A 19,991-nucleotide genomic window follows, 5' to 3' on the forward strand; every position below is an offset into this window, starting at 1 on the left:
ACTTTTGAATACAGGTTTCTGACAACTTGATAATCATATCATTTAGACTGGGTGAGAATTCCTGGAACTGTAATGAAAAGACTGACTGGTTTATAAAACTGCTAACCAAAGTAGAACAAAAATTAATTGAATACCAAGAAAATACTTTGCCAGATTTTCCTGCTAAATCAGCCAATACTAAAATTGTGTAGCTACACAATGAACTCCATGGTCTAAGTCAAATTACTTATGATAACCCATCAGTTATTAGTGCTATGCTCCTAAATTGGAGAAACAACTGGTATTCAAGAAGACATATGTTCAATGTTAAGCATGGACTCATGGAAAACCAGAATGGCTGCCTTGTCTTTCCTGAGTCCTTAAAGCTCTTGTTATTAAAAGTTCTGCATTCCATGACTTATCATGGAAAAGATAAAATGATCCAAATTAAATATATCTTGGTGTGGTGACTTCTAAATTGCTAAAATAGTTTATGACTAATGTTTGATTTGTCAAACCCATACTCCTGGAAAGACAGTCAAAGCTATAGGTACATTTTGCTACTTGATGGGCCATTTAAACATTTACAGAGAGATTTCATCCAATTGTCTTTTTTTTTTACCTTGAGACAGTCTTACTCTGTCATCCAGGCTGGATTGCAGTGGCATGATCTCAGCTCACTGCAACCTCTGCCTCCTGGGTTCAAGCAATTCTCCTGCCTGAACCTCCTAAGTAGCTGGGATTACAGGTGCCTGCCATCTCACCCAGCTAATTTTTGTATTTTTGGTAGAGATGGGGTTTTACCATCTTCACCATCACCATGTTGGCCAGGCTGGTCTCGAACTCCTGACATCAAGTGATCCACCCACCTTGCCCTCCCAAAGTGCTGGGATTACAGGTGTGAGCCATCACACTTGGCCAATTATCATTTTCAATTCATGTTTTCTAGTTGTATAAAAGCTTTCCTATGCAAGATAGCTTATGTTATGATAGTAGATTATTATGCCATAGTGTATTTTGACAAGGTAAAGAAAGCTTTTCATGGTTCCCTGACTGAGTACAATCAACCCCTTCATAATCTAGAATCTGAAGATTGGATCTTCTGAGAACATCAGAGAAGCACTGCCCTTGCCATCTACACTGTAGCAAAACTTTGGGACCTTGAACTTTGGGTTCGCAATCTCACAATCAAGAAGGGTCCCTCTGCACTCTTGGAACTGTACACCCGTTTGAACCCTTAAGGAAAAGATAACCAGGGGAGTTTCTCCTAAGAAGATGGCATCCTTGATGTGGACAGCTTTTCCCAAGATCATGAATCGAGACTTCTCTACTATCATGAGATAGTAGAATATTTATCTTTGAATAATTTTTCCTTTGCTTATGCCTCTATAGAAAATAGAGGTGAAAAGGGGGTCTGTTCTGTGCACGTATGGGGTATACTTTTATTTGTGAGGGATTTTGTAGCAAGACTTATACGTGGATGACCTTACATTTTGATAGATGAAAGATGAAGGCCCAATGTAGGTTGAGAAACTTTAATGATACATACATTGCCTCACAATCAGCCAGAAACAGAACATTGGTTCACTCCTCTTAACCCACATCGTGGGTTAAAGAGAATATTGCCAGGAGGCCTTCACTTTTCTAGAAGGACATCATTCGTTAGGTCCTTTTTTCCATGGTTTGGAGTAAAAGAGGCAATAATTAGAAATGTATCCCTCATGATAGGCTCTATAGCAGATTCGGCTGTAAAGGCCATGGTTACACAACAGACTTTAAATTCTCTTGTGAAAGTTACGCTAAATAATAGTATTGCTCTAGATTACTTACTGGCTAAACAGAAGTATCTGTGCAGCTGCTGGTACTTGTGGTCTATGGAGAAATACATCAAATGTACATTATAGAGATTCAGTTGCAGGGGATTAATTAAGAGACTGCTTAGTTACGTGAGTAGACTCTTTATCTAACTCATTCTTTGATCTATTTAGTTTTACGTGGTTTGGTTTATGGAAACCCTTGGTAAGGAGCATACTCCAAACTCTTGGTGTTGTCCTCCTGATAGTCATAATAGTAGTCTCCCTGGTGTGCTGTATTCTCTCAAAAATTTTAAGTGTTTGCATGCAGCCATCTCTAGAATGTCAAATGGTCTCTCTTCAACCGCAATTTCAAGAGCTGAAAGAAATGTGTGACCATGAGGACACTGTAACCTATAAGTGATATGCGGAGACCGGAAACCCAAAATGATGGTAACTGAATAGTGGTGCTAAGGCCCTAAGTTTTGGTCACACCCTCACCTAAGTAAGAACCTGACTGAAAGGGGGGAATTTTAAAACAACTTTATGGGAGCCCATTGTTTTGGACTGAGCTCATGAACCAGGCCCCAGTGGACCAGACCAAACCAAAATGGAGTTACTCATGCTAAATGTGACATAATCAAACTAAGACTTTAAGAAAACACATAGGTTCTAGACCAGACCAGGTTTTATTTTTCTCCTATAAACAGGATGTTCAGGCATAAGGAGGTACTCTACTCAGTCTTTGTTCCTACCTTACAAAACCTGCTGTTCTACTGTTTCCCAGTGGGTTTCAAGACCAAATAAGTACACTTATGATGGTATTAGTGACATCAATGACTAAAGTTTTGGTCAATCTCTCAAAATTGAAAAGATGACCAAAAGTGGGGAATTGTTAAATCAAGATTAGCCTATGCATATTAAAGTACGACAAGAAGAAAAAAAAGTCTAGCCTAAAGCTGCCTCCTTACATATTTTAAGTTCAACCTAAAGGTTTCTCTGTACATTGTGAACTATAACAAGTGGAGGTGTAAACAGACCATAGCCTACACTTGTGCCAATCACAAGGTTTTGGCCAATCAAATGTAGCCAACTGTTTGAACTGTGTTCAAATAAGGCAAACTCCAACCTGTAACCAATCCAGCTGTCTGTACCTCACTTTCGTTTTTTATATGTCCCTTTCCTTTTTCTGTCCATAAATCTTCTTCCACCATGTGGCTGCACTGAAGTCTGAGAGCCTACTCTGGCTCAGGAGGCTGCCCCATTCACAAATCATTCCTTGCTCAGTTAAACTCCTTTAAATTTACTTCGGCTAAAGTTTTTCTTTTATCACTACCAAACTATATAAAAGAGCTAATCAATCGACTTAAAAGAAAAGAAATGCTTATCAGATTAGTAAAAATTAGCTCAGATACTTTTAATTCACATGATCTTGGTAATCTTTGGTAAAATTAATTGTTAAATTTAACCTCAAAACTGTCTCCAGTAATTTAAAATGTTTAAGTCATATTATGTCAAAACCTCGATTTTTTTTTTCCATAGGAAATTTGGGTTACTAAATTAAAATGGAGCATAAAAAATGTTTTTGGTGAAGTTTATAAAACACAACGATAAGGACTTTGCAAAAAACAAAAAGCGTGTTTCTTTCTAGTTAAGAAAAAATTTAAGAGTCACTTTAAGCTGAAGGAAAAAGTATACAAGTAAAAATAATGGTTAAAAAAACAATTAAGGAGGCCGGGCGCAGTGGCTCACGCCTGTAATCCCAGCACTTTGGGACGCCGAGACGGGCGGATCACGAGGTCAGGAGATCGAGACCATGCTGGCTAACACAGTGAAACCCCGTCTCTACTAAAAATACAAAAAATTAGCCGGCGTGGCAGCAGGCACCTGTAGTCCCAGCTACTCGGGAGGCTGAGGCAGGAGAATGGCGTGAACCCGGGAGGCGGAGCTTGCAGTGAGCCGAGGTCGCGCCACTGCAATCCAGCCTGGGCGACACAGCAAGACTCCATTTCAAAAAAAAAAAAAAGATTTCTAAGCTTTAGTAGATGGATTCCTTATTCTATTATATTTTATATTGTTTTGTTTTGTTTTATTTTATTTTATTTTTTGAGACAGTCTTGCTGCGTCACCCAGACTGAAGTGCAGTAGTGCGATCTCGGCTCACCGCAACCTCTGCCTCCTGAGTTGAAGTGATTCTCATTCCTTAGCCGACCGAATAGCTGGGACCACAGGCGTGTGCCACCATGTGCAGCTAATTTTTTGTATTTTTAGTAGAGACGGGATTTCACCATCTTGGCCAGGGTGGCCTCAAGTGAGCTGCCTGCCTCAGCTTCCCAAAGTGCTGAGGTTACATGCATGAGCCACCGTGCCCAGCCACTTATTTTATTTCATTTTATTTTTTAAATTTATTTATTTATTTATTTGAGACTGAGTCTTGCTCAGTCGCCCAGGCAGGAGTGCAGTGGTGTGATCTCGGCTTACTGCAACCTTCATCTCCTGAGTTCAAGTAATTCTCCTGCCTCAGCCTCCTGAGTAGCTGGGACCACAGGCATGTGCCACCACACCTGGCTAATTTTTGTTTTTTTTAGTAGAGATGGGGTTTCGCCATGTTGGCCAGGCTGGTCTTGAACTCCTGACCTCGTGATCTGCCTGCTTTGGCCTCCCAAAGTGCTGGGATTAAAGGCATCCTGTTACTAATTTCTCGGGATTTTAGAAATGCAAGCAGCGTTGTGGAGTCAATGGGGGACGGCAAAGAACAGGAGGAGAGATCTGTGAGAACGGGATCGGGGAGGAGGCGACGAGGAAGAGTGAGGGGTCCTCTCCGCCGCCAGGCAGAGTTAGGAGCCGGGCGACCCCGCACGCAGCGCGAGGCGCGACCCCGGACTGACTACATTTCCCAGTCTCCGTCGCTCCGCGCGGCCCACCCCTTCGGCTCTGGGCCCCGCCTCGTCGTGCCGGCTGGTTCTTCGCGCCCGCCCGACTTCCCAGCGGCCCCGTGCGGCCCGGGCATGCCCAGTGCGGGAGCAGCGGCCCCGGCCCTGGAAGCGCCCCGGCGGAGCGGGCCCGCGGTGGGCGAGGGGCCGGGCCGGAGCCGCGGTGGCGGAGCTGCGGGTAGGTGCGGGCTCAGCCGAGCCAGGCCTCGGGGCCGCAGCGCCGCCCATTCTGAGTGGCAGGGGCCGGGAGGGCAGGCAGGGCCCGAGCGTGGGTTGGTGGGGCTACCGGCGAGGACCCCTTGTGGGAAGGGGCCGGAGGGAGCGGGACGGTGCCGGGCACATTCCCTGGCGAAGCTGCCCCAGGTGCGGCGCAGCTATCTTTAGCTCCCTGTGTAACCCGGAGTGTGCGTGGTCCGCACCTCGTGCACAGTTGTGCCTAGGGAGACCAGTTTTCAGCTGAATTGCCTAGGAGCTGTGGGGAGATGGGCCCGAATGGACCCGTGGACTCAGAGGCAGCCCGTGGAGCCCCGTGGGAACTGAGGATGTTTACCTTCCCTGTACCTGGAGTGGGCTACCACAGCTTCCTGTTTGCCGAGACTTGGGTTTAGTGACTTAGAAATAAAAGTGCAGGGCTGTGCCTCAGCAGATGCTTATTAGCTTCTAATGACTTAGGAATTTAATGGCATTTGTATTTCCAGGTTTGAGAGGTTATTTGTCCATGGGATGCTCGTGTTAAAACAAAAATCTTCATTGCAAAGCTTAAGTAAAAACAAGTCTCGACCGAGGTAACGTTAGGACACCGGGTTCTGAGGTTCACTGTAGCTGCCATTCATTTGCTGTCAGTCTGGGCAAGTCATTTAACTTCTGAGACTGGGTTCTGTCACCTGTTAAATGAACCAGATGCATCTTCATCTGTCTAGCTCAGCTGTAGGATTCCCCCTGTGTCATTCAGTCTGTGTGTGTGTTCTCAAATTGTGGCAGGTTATTTTTCCCCATGCCTCAGCTATTTGTCAGACTGGGTAATTCACCAAATATTCCTGTAGGAAGGATGTTAGGATCTAAGTATAAAAGCGAAGTGATTTATCCTTCATAGGTCACTCTTAGGAGGTGTCCTGCCACTTGGTACATGCAGAAACCAGGTGTTAGCTGGCCAGGGATCAAATGACACAGCTGTTGTGGACTGAGACAGAATGTTTCAGGTTCCCTGTGAGAAATCCAGGCCAAGTAATGGGCTTCCTTAAACCTCCAAGCTGGCTCACTTTAGTGGGGTTGTGTTTATATAGAATTTTAAGTTTTTTTCATGCTGTTGTGCCCTATTAGATGCAAGAAACCTATGAAGAAGTTTAGTACCCTTAATTTATAGATGAGCAAGTGGCAGGTTAAGGGAGTGGATCTGTGAGTCTTTACAAACTAGTGTCATGCATGTCACTGAGCCTTTGCTAGTTATCTAGCTCAGTTGCCATCACCTCAACCCTGAGAACATGTCTGTATGGCTGTACCTACGCGACTGGAACTCTGAGGTGTTTGTTTTCAGGAGGAAACAGTGGGAGTATTAACAGAAGTTTCTTATCCTAGAGACTTCTATCCGAAGTGAGCCTATCTGTGTAGGATTTGACCTAAGGAGCAGAGGGTATATACAGTGTTGGGCAAATTGCCTTCCTACTGCCATATCCCCTGTTCTTCCAGTTCTGAATGGCATTAGTCCAGTTGGGTCAATGAGGAGCAGTTTGGTGAAGTGGTTAAAGGTCGGGGAAAGTGTGCTTATATTTTGAAATTTAAAGTTTGTACAAGCTGCTTGTGAAATTCTGTCTTTGTATTATGGTCATACCTCTTAAACTGAGAATACTGCAACTTGATTTAGTGAGTGTTGAGAACTTTAGAATATCAGGTTCTTAAAAAATGCCTGAAAGTGGGTTTTCTATTCATCTTAGAAGTCACCATAGATTAAATGAGAGAATAGTATATTAAAAGTATTTATACACATGAACTCTCAAGTTCTTAATTTTTGAAACTAGATATCCCATTCACCTGAGAAATAAAATGGGAAAGCCTTTCTATTTTAAAGACTGTTTATACATATGAACTTTTTTGAGGCCTAGTTTAAAATCCACTATTTATTGCATATTTATTAAAATTATATCTGTATATATTTAAAGTTAGAAAACAGAAAAGACCAGCCGGGCGTGGTGGCTCATGCCTGTAATCCTAGCACTTGGGGAGGCTGAGATGGATGGATCACCTGAGATCAGGAGTTTGAGATCAGCCTGGCCAACATGGTGAAACCCCATCTCTACTAAAAATACACAAAATTAGCTGGGCGTGGTGGCGGGTGCCTGTAATCTCAGCTACTCTGGAGGCTGAGACAAGAGAATCGCTGGAACCCGGGAGGCAGAGGTTGCAGTAAGCCGAGCCCAGTGTTGCACTCCAGCCTGGGCAACAAGAGTGAGACTCCATCTCAAAAAAATAAAATAAAAAAGACCTATTTGGAGGTTTTGGTATGCAATTTCATGTCATACCTTAAACTTTACTGTGTGCCTGAGGGCTCTGTATGACTGAAGCATGTATTTAGTAATTTTTGTAAGAACTTTTATCTTGCTCTTGTATTTTCATTCAAGTATTTGAAGGTATCCAGCAAACATAAAAATTGCTTAAGAAGATATTGAAATATAATTATCATCCATCTCCAAACCCTCAAAAGTGCTTAGAATGTGTAGGAGGGATAGTTAGGGGCATTGAGGCTCAGAGGAGGTTACTGGTCAAGAGCACATTGTAAAAATGTAAAATGTAAAAATGAGAGGGTGTAAAATGTAAAACCCCATGTAAAAATGAAAGGGTGTGAGTGGTTTCGAAAAAAATTAGGGATTTTACGTTTCAGCTGTACAGAAATAGCTTCATTTGATTCACTCTATTAGTGCTAGAATCTACCGCTATCTTATTAGAGCTACAAGTATGTGAGGTCATCATGTGGAAATGTGCATGAAGTAACTTATCTTTAAAATAAATATTTGCCTCCATTATGTGCCATCTGTTTCCAGATCCTTCATGATGAGAGATTTGGGGACACATCTCTCTCCTGTGTGTAGTTGATAGTTTGGTGGTGAAGAGATGGCTGACAGTGTCAAAACCTTTCTCCAGGACCTTGCCAGAGTGAGTACATCTTGTTTGTAGGAATTCATCTCTTGGCCTTTTTTTTTTTTTGGCTAAAGGAACTATCTAGGAAATCCTATAGGGTTTTTGGAACTTCTATCATATTTCTTGGGTTCTTTACATACAGGTTGTTATTCTAGACCACACTACTCAAGAGATAGGTATTGTTCTACATCTTGCAGACAGTCTTGCAGGTGCTTGGAAGACCTCTTCAGTGGATGTCTCCAGTATTGGGACCCTGGTCATCTTGGCTTCAGAGCTTTTTTTTTTTTTTAACTTTTTATTTTGGAATGTGTTTAGATTTACAGAAAAGTTATAAGATAGTACAGAGAGTTCCCGTATATCTTTCATCAGCTTCCCTTAATGTTAACATATAACCGTGGTACATTTGTCAGCTAAGAAATGAACATTGGTTCAGTACTATCACCTAAACTAATTAATTCAGATTTAAATTAGAGAACCTATCTTTTTTTTCCCCAATTTTTCATATATTTAAAAATTTTTCTTTTAAAAGTAGAGATGAGGTTTTGGCATGTTGCCCAGGCTGGTCTCAAACTCCTGGGCTCAAGTGATCCGCCCGCCTTGTCCTCCCAAAGTGCCGGGATTATAGGCGTGAGCCACTGCACCCAGCCAGAACCGTTTTTCTCCCCATTCTACAAGCTGTGCACGTGAGGGGGATACTCTAGGAAAATGCCCTATAAAGATTTGGTTAGGACCCAGTCATCCAAATTACCAACAGCACAAAAGTCTGCTACTTTTAATGTATGTCTGAAGCCTAATAATGTCCCATTTGTAACCCCCTCTTATATTTCCACTAGCATGAGAGAGGCCAATTCTTGGAGTGGGGAGGTTCTTTCTTTAGTGGAAGAGTTTAAAAGGTTACCTTTATGGCCAGGGGAGGTGGCTCACACCTGTAATCTCAGCACTTTGGGAGACCAAGGAGGGAGGGTTGCTTGAGTCCAGGAGTATGAAGCAGCAGTGAGCTATGATGGTACCAGTGCACTCTAGCAGGGCAAGAAAGTAAAAAGGTTATTACTTTTGAGTAAAAGAGGGAGGATTGAAGGAGTATCTTACAAGGTCTAAAAATACTTTATGCATATGATCTACTTTTTTTTTTTTTTTTTTTTTGACAGAGTCTTACTGTGTCACCCAGGCTGGAGTGCAGTGGTGCAATCTCGGCTCACTGCAACCTCCACTTCTTGGGTTCCAGCAATTCTCCTGCCTCAGCCTCCCAGGTAGCTGGGATTACAAGCACACACCACCACGCCTGGCTAATTTTTATATTTTTAGTAGAGATGGGGTTTCACCATGTTGGCCAGGCTGGTCTTGAACTCCTGACCTCAGGTGATCTGCTCACCTTAGCCTCCCAAAGTGCTAGGATTACAGGCATAAGCCACCGTGCCCAGCAGCATATGATCTACTTTTAACATCTTTACCTTGTTGTCTTGCCATTCGTGTGCTATAAAATTTCAACCCTCCTAGCCTGGCCAACACAGCAAAACCCCCTCTCTACTAAAAATACAAAAAAAATTTAGCCAGGCATGGTGCACATGCCTGTAATTCCAGCTACTCAGGAGGCTGAGGCAGGAGAATCGTTTGAACCTGGGAGGTAGAGGTTGCAATGAACTGAGATCATGCCACCGTACTCCAGCCTGGGCGACAGAGCAAGACTCTGTTTAAAAAAAAAAAATTCAACCCTGTGTTGGTTTTACAGTGTGCTATTTACATGTTTGTCTGCCCCACTGGACTGTAGATGTCTTAGAGGTGGGGATCCTATCATCCTAGCATGTACTAGGCCCTCAGCCATTTGAACTTAACTATCTTAGATAGTTGGAGTTTCCTGTGTTAAAAGCAAAATTAAGAGTAAAAATTATTCAGACAAAAAAAGATCAAAGGCACACCGTGCCATTTTATGCTCCTGTCAACAGATAATACATCAACTTGCCCATTTCTCTGTATCCCAGCTATTATTGGGATAACAGTAGGCGAGAATGCTATCCATTCTTAAATCCAGCTTGGCCATTGCTTCCAGAGTAACTTTTTCTGCCTTCTCATGAAGTTGAATGCCCCAGTGCTAACACTCTACTTGGGTCATACATCTGTTGTGGCACTTATTAAACTATGCTGCTTGCTTCTGCAGCGCATGTACTAAAATTGGAACAATACAGAGATTACCATGGCTCCTGTGCATGACACACAAATTCATGAAATGTTTCATATTTAAAAACTTTTTTTAAAAAAACCTTTAATGTAATTTTTTGGTTTACTTGTATGCTTTTCCTACTAAGTTATAAGCTTCTTGAGCATTTCTATATGACAATATATAGCTTATTGAAGATACTGAGTACGTGGGTGGGAGATGGATGCATGAGTGAATTCTTAGGCTTTGGGAGGCTGAGGCAGGAGGATTGCTTGAGGCCAGGAGTATGAAACCAGCCTGATCAATATGGTGAGATCCCCATCGCTGCAGAAGAAAAATTTAAAAGCCAGGTGTGTTGGCGCACATCTGTATTCATAGCTCTTTGGGAGGCTGAGGCAGGAGGATCATTTGAACCCAAGAGTTGGAGGCTGCAGTGAGCTATGATTGAGTCACTGCACTGTAGCCTGGGTGACAGAGCAAGACCCTGTCTCAATAATAATAATAATAATAATAATAATAATAATAATAATAATAATGATATCCTTTTCTATAGGGAATCAAAGACTCCATCTGGGGTATTTGTACCATCTCAAAGCTTGATGCTCGAATCCAGCAAAAGAGAGAGGAGCAGCGTCGAAGAAGGGCAAGTAGTGTCTTGGCACAGAGAAGAGCCCAGAGTATAGAGCGGAAGCAAGAGAGGTAAGGAGTGCATGCCTGATATCAAAATGTCCAAGGGAGGGAAGACCCTACATAGTGACTTGATGTTTCATTTTATTTCTTTTGTGCTTTTTCCTATAAAAATGTTGCAAGTGATTTCTCCCCCACAACATTGACTTAAACTAGGGTCTAACAATAATCCTTGCTAAAAATGTCATGGTGTTAAATCAGAAAGCTGAATAGAGAATCACAAAATATTATTTGGTTTGATAGCTACTTCTAGGGAAGCCTGTGTGGATTTACGTATTAATAGAAGAACCCCAGCCCCACACTTTCTCTTTTAATCTTTTCCAACATCAGACTTTAGAAAATAAATTACTTTTCTTTTAAAAGCTGGTTCCCCAGAAAAAAAAAAAAAAAACATATGTATATATTGTTTGTTTGTTTGTTTTTGTTTTTGAGACGGAGTCTTGCCCTGTCACCAAGCTGTCACCCGAGATTGCCATGGTGCAATCTCGGCTTACTGCAGCCTCTGCCTCCCAGGTCCAAGCAATTCTTCTGCCTCAGCGTCCCGGCTAGCTGGAAGTACAGTTGCGCACCACCACGCCTGGCTAATTTTTTGTATTCTTTAGAGGAGACAGGGTTTCGCCATGTTGGCCAGGCTGGTCTCGAACTCCTGACCTCAGCTGATCGCCTACCTCGGCCTCCCAAAGTGTTAGGATTACAGCCGTGAACCAATGCGCTTGACCATTTTTTTAGTCTTTTCTTATTGACTGACATTAGAACATTGGGAGAACATGAGGTACCGAAAAATAATATAGTACCCACAAAAGATAAGATATAAAACGAACTACTGAATGATAATTAGGAAATAACTTATGCTTTATAAACTAAATACATGTGATCTTTTCCAGTGAGCCACGTATTGTTAGTAGAATTTTCCAGTGTTGTGCTTGGAATGGTGGAGTGTTCTGGGTAAGTTCTTAAAATTCCAGGTGCCTTATAAGCATCTTCAGATTATTGCTGGGTTGATAGCTATGAACTGTTTTCTTGAAACACTGAGACAAATAGTTTTCATCTGCTGATGTACACTTAGGAATATAACTCAGGAGTCTGTGCATCTGCAGAGATTTTATTCCCACTCAGGAAAGCACACTTGTATGTAAGCAAACGTCACAGTTAGCCCTGAATATACACTCGAATTTTGTTTCTAAAATGACTCATTCACAAGTATTAGAGGTAGCAGTTTCTCTTGACACTGTCTAGACATTTTAAAATGCTAACAGCAACTATGGGGAATCAGGGGAAGGGCAGATATGGCTAGACAAGAACAGGGTTCTCCCTGCTTCTGCTTATAGTGATCAACAAGAATTAATTTGCATTGAAACCTATAGCAGAAAAGATTGCCTACCATTTACTGAGAATCCCAGTGCAGGCTTAACTGAAATTTGGGTACTTTGAAGAATGGATAAATATTTACTTTGATTTAGAATTTAGAGTAATTCATCACATCTTAATCTAAACAATTCACAGATGTTTTCAGATGTTAGCTTTAAATTTAATTAACATGTATTCCTGTGTACTTAGTACATGCCTATATTTTGGCCTGAATACTATTTGAAATGTTCCTGTATGCCCCCAAAAGTTTCATTGTTTTATAGGCAGTATCAAGTTTGTATCTCTCAATTGGAGTGTTGGCAAATAGAAATGGATCCAGTTTTGGTGCTTTTTCAGGCCTCCTGATTTATTTTATTTATTTATTTATTTATTTGAGATGGAGTCTTGCTCTGTTGCTCAGGCTGGAGTGCAGTGGCGTGATCTTGGCTCACTGCAACCTCTGCCTCCCGGGTTCAAGTGATTCTCCTGCCTCAGCCTTCCCAGTAGCTGGGATTACAGGCGTACACCACCACACCCGACCAATTGTATTTTTAGTAGTGACAGGGTTTCACCATCTTGGCCAGGCTGGTCTCGAACTCCTGACCTCAAGTGATCTGCCTGCCTCGGCCTCCCAAAGTGAACCACCGCGCGTGAGCCACCGCGCCCAGCCTAGGCCTCCTTATTTATAAAAGGCACTTCCATCTATAAAATCATTACACTAAAAATTGAAGCTCTTGTTTTAAAGACTGGATTTTGATGTTTGCCTGTTGCTTCTTTTCTTTAGTTCAGTCTCCTCTTGTTTTATCGAGTATTTATTCCTGTGCTTCAGTCAGTAACAGCCCGAATTATCGGTAAGTGTATACCCTGCTCCTTGTCTGTTGGGGATGGAGTGGGAGATGATGTTTCAGTCTCCCTCAGTTTACTGAACATTTTCTGTGTACCAGGAGCTTTCGCTGTTTATTTTTTTTTGTTTTATTCTTTTTAAAAATTTAGTTATTCTCCTAGAGCCTTCAGATGAGAGCGTTAGCTGTTTTTTAACTCAGGCCTTTCAACAGCCCTTTAAGAATGGGTACTGTTATTCTATCCATTTTATGAATGAGGAAATGGAAGTTACCAAGGTTAAACCATTAGTAAGAGGCAAAGCTGAGAATTAAACCCAGATGGTATCCTGCAAATAGTGTACTGGTAATCACTGTGGCATCTCGTTACCATCACGTAAGCAGGTTTGTGTCAAGCAGCACATATCTATGGTTTCTTTGAATTGGAATTGTGGCCAGAATGTGTGTCTATTATGAATTAGACTCTCTGAGATAGGTATAGTGATGTGCTGGCAAGAACTAGAAAGATCCAGGAGGAGACAGAGAATAGTCACGAGATGGGGGTTCCGCATTTGGTCTTCTGGATTTCCATTTCTGCATTTCTAGTGACTCGTTTCCTCTTTCTTAGGTGACCCATCACTACATGGAGATGTTTGGTCGTGGCTGGAATTCTTCCTCACGTCAATTTTCAGTGCTCTTTGGGTGCTCCCCTTGTTTGTGCTTAGCAAAGTGGTGAATGCCATTTGGTTTCAGGTAGGTCCAGGGCAGAATGGAATCTGGGTCCCGCAGCATGATTGGTTGACAGGTGACAAGTTTCAGCCTGTGAAGTTAGTGGGCATGTAGGGGGACCTGTTTTTCAGCCTTAATGTTTCTTGGCCAGGTAGCCAGTAGCTGATCTTTGTGTTCTTATTAGAATGGAATTATTGTCTCAGCGTCTCATTGGCAGGTGTCTGGTGTCTTTTCTTTTCTTTTCTTTTTTTTGAGCAACCTCTGCCTCCCGGGTTCAAGCAGTTCTCCTGCCGCAGTCTTCCAAGTAGCTGGGACTACAAGCACGCGCCACCATGCTTGGCTAATTTTTTTTGTATTAGTGACAGGGTTTCACCATGTTGGCCAGGCTGGTCTCAAACTTCTGACCTCCTGATCTGCCTGCCTTGGCCTCCCAAAGTGCTGGGATTATAGGCGTGAGCCACCGCATAAGGCAGCAATCCTCCTACCTTAGCCTCCTGAGTAGCTGGGACTATAGGCACATGCCATCATGCCTTATTTTTAAATAAGCCTTTTCTTAACTGGCAGCTCTAGTGGCAGACCAGTGGCCTTAGCTTTGGGGATGTATATCAAGGCCATTTAATTCATGTTTTGGTACACTTTCTCTGTTACAGGATATAGCTGACCTGGCATTTGAGGTATCAGGGAGGAAGCCTCACCCATTCCCTAGTGTCAGCAAAATAATTGCTGACATGCTGTTCAACCTTTTGCTGCAGGCTCTTTTCCTCATTCAGGTGAGACTGACCTTCTGGGCATATGGGCAGCTTTATTAAAAAGAAAAACTGTTTCACTAGAGGGAGCTTCACAAAGACAGAGTATTATATTTATACAGAGTATTATATATATGCTGGTGGGAGGTAATGATTTTTAAATCTTTTTTTTCCCACAGAAATGAGAATTTTAAAATTACATTATAAAATTATAAGAAACATGAATTTACCTGCTTTTTTCTGCTACTGTGGTTATTCTCCAGTCCTGCCAGGTGGAAACTGTTTTTTTCTTTAAAGTTATGCCTAATTTTTTTTTTTTTTTTTTTTTTTAAAGAGACAGGGTCGGCTGGGCGTGGTAGTTCATGCCTGTGATCCCAGCACTTTGGGAGGCTGAGGTGGGCGGATCACCTAAGGTCAGGCGTTTGAGACCAGCCTGGCCAACATGGTGAAACCCCGTCTCTACTAAAAATACAAAAATTAGCTGCGCGTGGTGGCAACATGCCTGTAATCCCAGCTACTCGGGAGGCTGAGGCAGGAGAATCGCTTGAACCCAGGAGGCAGAGATTGTAGTGAGCCGAGATGACACCATTGCACTCCAGCCTGGGCGACAAGAGCAAAACTGTCTCAAAAAAAATAAATAAAACACAGGGTCTTATTTTGTCACCTAGGCTGGAGTGCAGTGGCACAATCATACCTCACTGCAGCCTCAAACTCTGGGCTCAAGCAATCCTCCTGCCTTAGCCTCCTGAGTAGCTGGGACTACAGGCACATGCCATCATGCTCATTTTAAAAATTTTGTTGTAGTGACAGGGTCTCAGTATGTTGCCCAGTCTGGTCTTTAACTCCTGGCCTCAAGAGATCCTCCCGCCTCATCCTCCCAAACTGTTGGGATTACAGGAATGAGTCACTGTGCCCACCCTGCACCCAGCCTTTTAGAAACTTGAGAAGCAACTAGGAAGCTATCTCAGACAGTGATGATTGGAGAGTGGCAGGTGAATGGTGCTAGGTTTCTGAGGCTTTGGGATTAAGATTTTCCATATTTGTTCTTCAGGGAATGTTTGTGAGTCTCTTTCCCATCCATCTTGTCGGTCAGCTGGTTAGTCTCCTGCATATGTCCCTTCTCTACTCACTGTACTGCTTTGAATATCGTTGGTTCAATAAAGGTAAGTCCATCTAAAGAAATGCAGAAAATGGAGGCCCAGTTTGGAAATGCTACTGCTAAGCAGACTTCTTAAACTACTCATAGGCTCTTGGCAAACAATCCTTTGAGGGAAGCAGCCTCATTGGCAAGAGGGAGCTTACCTTCGGCTTAGTGGGTTTAACTCTCAACTTTGAGGCTGGGGGATGTGGTAGTATAGCATTATCTTTTTGGTGCTTAACGTGGTATATCTGACTGGGTTGTAAGATGGCATAAATGAGCATGAGTTGCTCTAAATTAGAGAAATCAAATTGATGTCAGCATCTGGATCCTTTTGGGGGTGTTTTAGAAAGACCTTCAGATATTTACCAGGGTGTGGGTAGTTGAAAGAGTTTAACTGATACTTACAGGATGGCATCCTTTTGATTTGCTATCTTGCTTAGTTCCAGACTAATCCTGACGAAGGATGCTGGTGCTGAAATTCTTAATTCACTTAGCCTGTCAGCTTTGAAATTACGATTATGGAATTCTAAGAAACTTTGCATGCTTTATATCAGATTTGTACACTTCTAATTTATATGCTGTAGCTCTGTTCTAAATCTGTACCTAGGCTGGGTGTGGTGGCCCACACCTGTAATCCCAACTCTTTGGGAGGCCGAGGTGGGTGGATTGCCTGAGGTCAGGAGTTCAAGACCAGCCTGGCCAATATGGTGAAACCCTGTCTCTACTAAAAATACAAAAATTAGCCGAGTGAGGTGGCAGGCGCCTGTAATCGCAGCTACTCCGGAGGCTGAGGTGGGAGAATCGCTTGAAACCGGGAGGTGGAGGTTGCAGTGAGCTGAGATTGCACCACTGCACTCCCGCCTGGGCATCAAAGCAAGACTCCATCTCAAATAATTAATAATAATAATAATAATAATAATAATAATAAAATCTGTACCTAAAACTCATGGTTTGTCTACCATAGTTATTTAGTCACTTGACTAAAAGGAAATATAATATCTAATTGTATTGGCTTTCTTGTTTTAGGAATTGAAATGCACCAGCGGTTGTCTAACATAGAAAGGAATTGGCCTTACTACTTTGGGTTTGGTTTGCCCTTGGCTTTTCTCACAGCAATGCAGTCCTCATATATTATCAGGTAATTTGGCTAGAGGGATTTGAAGGAGACTAGTAAAAATAAAAATTCACGAAGTCAGTGCCTTTTGTTTGCTTGGTTCTGTTTCGCATTCTGCATTGTCATTTGTCCATCAGGAGACCTGCAGGGTATTTCTATATTTGTTAGCATGAAGATCTAGTCTGAATGTCCCTATATCCCATATACTTTTTCTATGTTGCCTCCTGGAGCAATTATTCTTTTTTTTTTGAAACAGAGTCTCACTCTGTTGCCCAGGCTGGAGTGCAGTGGCATAATCTCAGCTCACTGCAACCTCTGCCTCCTGGGTTTAACTGATTCTCCTGCCTCAGCCTCCCAAGCAGCTGGGATTACAGGTGCCCACCATCACGCCTGGCTAATTTTTGTGTTTTTAGTAGAGATGGGGTTTCACTATGTTGGCCAGGCTGGTCTTGAACTCCTGACCTCGAGTGATCCACCCACCTTGGCCTCCCAAAGTGCTCAGATTATAGATGTGAGCTACCACGCCCAGCCCTGCAGCAATGTTAAACATGCCCAGTGCTTAGAAAAATCTTCTGTTCTTTTTGAAAGATGTGTTTGATGGGCTGGGCGCCACGGCTCATGCCTATAATCCCAGCACTTTGGGAGGCTGAGGTGGGCAGATCACCTGAGGTCAGGAGTTCGAGACCAGCCTGGCCAACATGGTGAAACCCCATCTCTACTGAAAATACAAAAATTAGCTGGGCGTGGTGGCACACACCTGTAATCCCAGCTACTTGGGAGGCTGAGGCAGGAGAATCGCTTGAACACAGGAGGCGGAGGTTGCAGTGAGTTGAGATCTTGCCACTGTACTCCAGCCTGGGCGACAAGAACGTGACTCTGTCTCAAAAAAAAAAAGTTTGAAATATTGAGGTTTCATCAAGCCATAATGTTTACGCTGGAAGCAAAAGAACTTGGAGCTTCTAATATCTTCTTCAAAGTCATGTCTGTTATGAAGGTGACTAATTATTATTATTATTTTTTTTTAAACAGTGGCTGCCTTTTCTCTATCCTCTTTCCTTTATTCATTATCAGCGCCAATGAAGCAAAGACCCCTGGCAAAGCGTAGTAAGTATTAGCCAGTGATGAAATTTTTGCTGTGTAAAGGATTGGGGCTGTAACACCACAGTTATGTCAGTGAGGCTTTAAAAAAAAAAAAAATTCTTACATTGTAGGAAAATCTTAATATAAGGTTTAATGAGAGAGAAACACTTCTGGGATATAACCCAAACTTTTCTCCATGCATATATGCACATGAGTATATATATATTTCCAAAACTGATCCCATTATACATATTCAAGTAGAGGGCTGTATGACCTGGCCACATGAGTTTATTGATAACAGTAGTAAAATACACTTTAAAATGAGTTTTTAGCAATAATAATAGCATTCTAAAAGTTTTATTACTTCAAAGAAAAGCTCAATCAATCTTTGATCAATTTTGGTTAAGTCAGTGTGGATACTTGTATTAGAGACTTAGGTCTGCTTTGGGTTTTTGTATGCTCTTGCTGTACAGCAGAGCTCACTGTTTATCTTAAGAGGAATATTTGACTTTCTTTTGAAACTCTTCTTCCTGCAACCACAGATAGCATATGATACCTTCAGAAATAGCTTGAAGTCTGTACCCCGAAGTCAGCCATAGAAAAGTACTTCTCAAAGTTAATCTAAAATATAACTATTTCCTGTAAGAGCCACAATACTTCAGCGCTGGTGACTGCATTACGTTCATGGCAGCAGCAGGGCCCAATGCATTCTTTTTTTTTTGAGACGGAGTCTCGCTCTGTCACCCAAGCTGGAGTGCAGTGGCGTGATCTCGGCTCACTGCAACCTCCGCCTACCAGGTTCAAGCGATTCTCCTGCCTCAGCCTCCTGGGTAGCTGGGATTGCAGGCGCATGCTACCATGCCCTGCTAATTTTTTTCTCAAGTGATCCACCTGCTTCAGCCTCCCAAAGTGCTGGGATTACAGGTATGAGGCACCACGCCCGGCTCCAATGTATTCTTTAGTTGCCTGTTCCATCCATGTATCTAATATCTGTATTTCCTTGATCAAGTTTCATTTGTCTTGTCTTTCCCTGTGTAGTTTTAAATTTAATGTCAAGTTGTCAAATAATGGAAATAATTCTGAGTAACTGGGGAGCTAACAAGTTGGGTTTCTTGCCTTTTAGTCTCTTCCAGTTGCGCCTCTTCTCTTTGGTGGTCTTCTTAAGCAACAGACTCTTCCACAAGACAGTCTACCTGCAGTCAGCCCTGAGCAGCTCCACTTCTGCAGAGAAGTTCCCTTCACCACATCCGTCACCTGCCAAACTCAAGGCTGCTGCAGGTCACTGAGTTGCCTGCCATCCAAAGGGGATGGGCGGGATTGGAAGAAGGCTGTGGCAGCTCTTTTCCCTGTTCACCTCCCCCTGCCAGGGAAGGCAGGACCCACTCTGCCAAGGGCCCTCTGCGTATTCCCTTCTCTCTGAGGAATTGAAATTTTTGTCTCTGGTGCACGTAAGGCAGAATGTTCCCTGACACCAGTGTGTGGATTTTTAACATCACCGTGAGTCTAAAAGGACCACAGGTTTTTCTGCAGCTATTTTCTAGCATTTGCCAGTCCCTGTGCCTGGAATGATTGGAATACTTTGTTTTTCTCCTTGTGCCATTTACCCTTCCACCTTTCCATCCTGCCTTCTATCACCCTTGGATGAATGGATTTTGTAATTCTAGCTGTTGTATTTTGTGGATTTGTTATTTTTGTTGTTTTTCTGTGAAACACATACATTGGATATGGGAGGTAAAGGAGTGTCCCAGTTGCTCCTGGTCACTCCCTTTATAGCCATTACTGTCTTGTTTCTTGTAACTCAGGTTAGGTTTTGGTCTCTCTTGCTCCACTGCAAAAAAAAAAAAAAAAAAAAAAAAAAAGGCCTGAAGAGATGAGATAGGAGGAAAGACCTCACAGCCAGATCTGCTGGGTTTTGAGGAGTGATTTTCTTTCTTCCCCTTGAAGGGGAAAAAGCTATTTTCACTGGTACATTTAAAGTCCCCCAACTATGGGGAGGTACCAATTCTGGACAAGTGCCACTGCAACAACACTAAACCTGAACTTTTCAACTCCGTTGGGGGTGGGAGGCGGCGGGCAGAAATTTACTGTTGGCCACTGCCAGGTCTGTTTCATATTTCAAAGGAATATTGGATGCTGCAAATAGGAACTGAATGGGTTAATGTATTAAACCTGTGATTGGTTGTTTTCCTGTCATTTTGAGAGACGTGGGGGGCAGATGTCAAAATACTTGTACAATTTTAAAATGTCACAATTAAATGTGAGCTGGTTTCCCACAAAGTTGTCTGATGGTTGAATTTGCAAATCATGATCTCGAGAAATGTATTCATGGAATATAAG

At 42.6% G+C, this 19,991-nt stretch overlaps 1 protein-coding gene and 1 pseudogene across 4 annotated transcripts; both read left to right on the plus strand.

Annotated features, from left to right (window-relative positions):
• Window positions 1–4,730: 4,730 nt before the first annotated feature.
• Window positions 4,731–19,931, plus strand: EI24 (EI24 autophagy associated transmembrane protein). 4 transcript variants are annotated; one of them, XM_058446816.1, is made up of 11 exons: window positions 4,731–4,883; window positions 7,741–7,852; window positions 10,546–10,691; window positions 11,564–11,624; window positions 12,811–12,877; window positions 13,473–13,597; window positions 14,224–14,343; window positions 15,371–15,482; window positions 17,604–17,678; window positions 18,453–18,578; window positions 18,778–18,944. In XM_058446816.1, exons 2-11 carry the CDS (start codon window positions 7,811–7,813, stop codon window positions 18,816–18,818), a joined length of 915 nt encoding a protein of 304 aa, XP_058302799.1. In that variant the 5' UTR covers window positions 4,731–4,883; window positions 7,741–7,810; the 3' UTR covers window positions 18,819–18,944. The 4 variants fall into 4 exon arrangements, with proteins under 4 accessions (XP_058302799.1, XP_058302800.1, XP_032023712.1 ...); XM_058446817.1 differs by lacking the exon at window positions 18,778–18,944 and adding an exon at window positions 16,487–16,598 and having other exon boundaries at window positions 18,453–18,543; XM_032167820.2 differs by lacking the exon at window positions 18,453–18,578 and adding an exon at window positions 16,487–16,598 and having other exon boundaries at window positions 4,732–4,883; window positions 18,778–19,931.
• Window positions 9,979–10,076, plus strand: LOC116477523 (U6 spliceosomal RNA; annotated as a pseudogene).
• Window positions 19,932–19,991: the final 60 nt, after the last annotated feature.

The sequence above is a fragment of the Hylobates moloch genome, unplaced genomic scaffold (assembly GCF_009828535.3).
Source record: "Hylobates moloch isolate HMO894 unplaced genomic scaffold, HMol_V3 SCAFFOLD_11, whole genome shotgun sequence".
In the NCBI taxonomy this organism is placed as follows: Eukaryota; Metazoa; Chordata; class Mammalia; order Primates; family Hylobatidae; genus Hylobates; species Hylobates moloch.

Coding starts and splice junctions, on each gene's coding strand:
- EI24 (XM_032167820.2), top strand. CDS start 7,811: ATGGCTGACAGTGTCAAAACCTTTCTCCAGGACCTTGCCAGA. Junction 11,625..12,810: donor GGAATGGTGGAGTGTTCTGG/GTAAGTTCTTAA, acceptor TCTTTTCTTTAG/TTCAGTCTCCTCTTGTTTTA. Junction 17,679..18,777: donor AAGACCCCTGGCAAAGCGTA/GTAAGTATTAGC, acceptor CTTGCCTTTTAG/TCTCTTCCAGTTGCGCCTCT.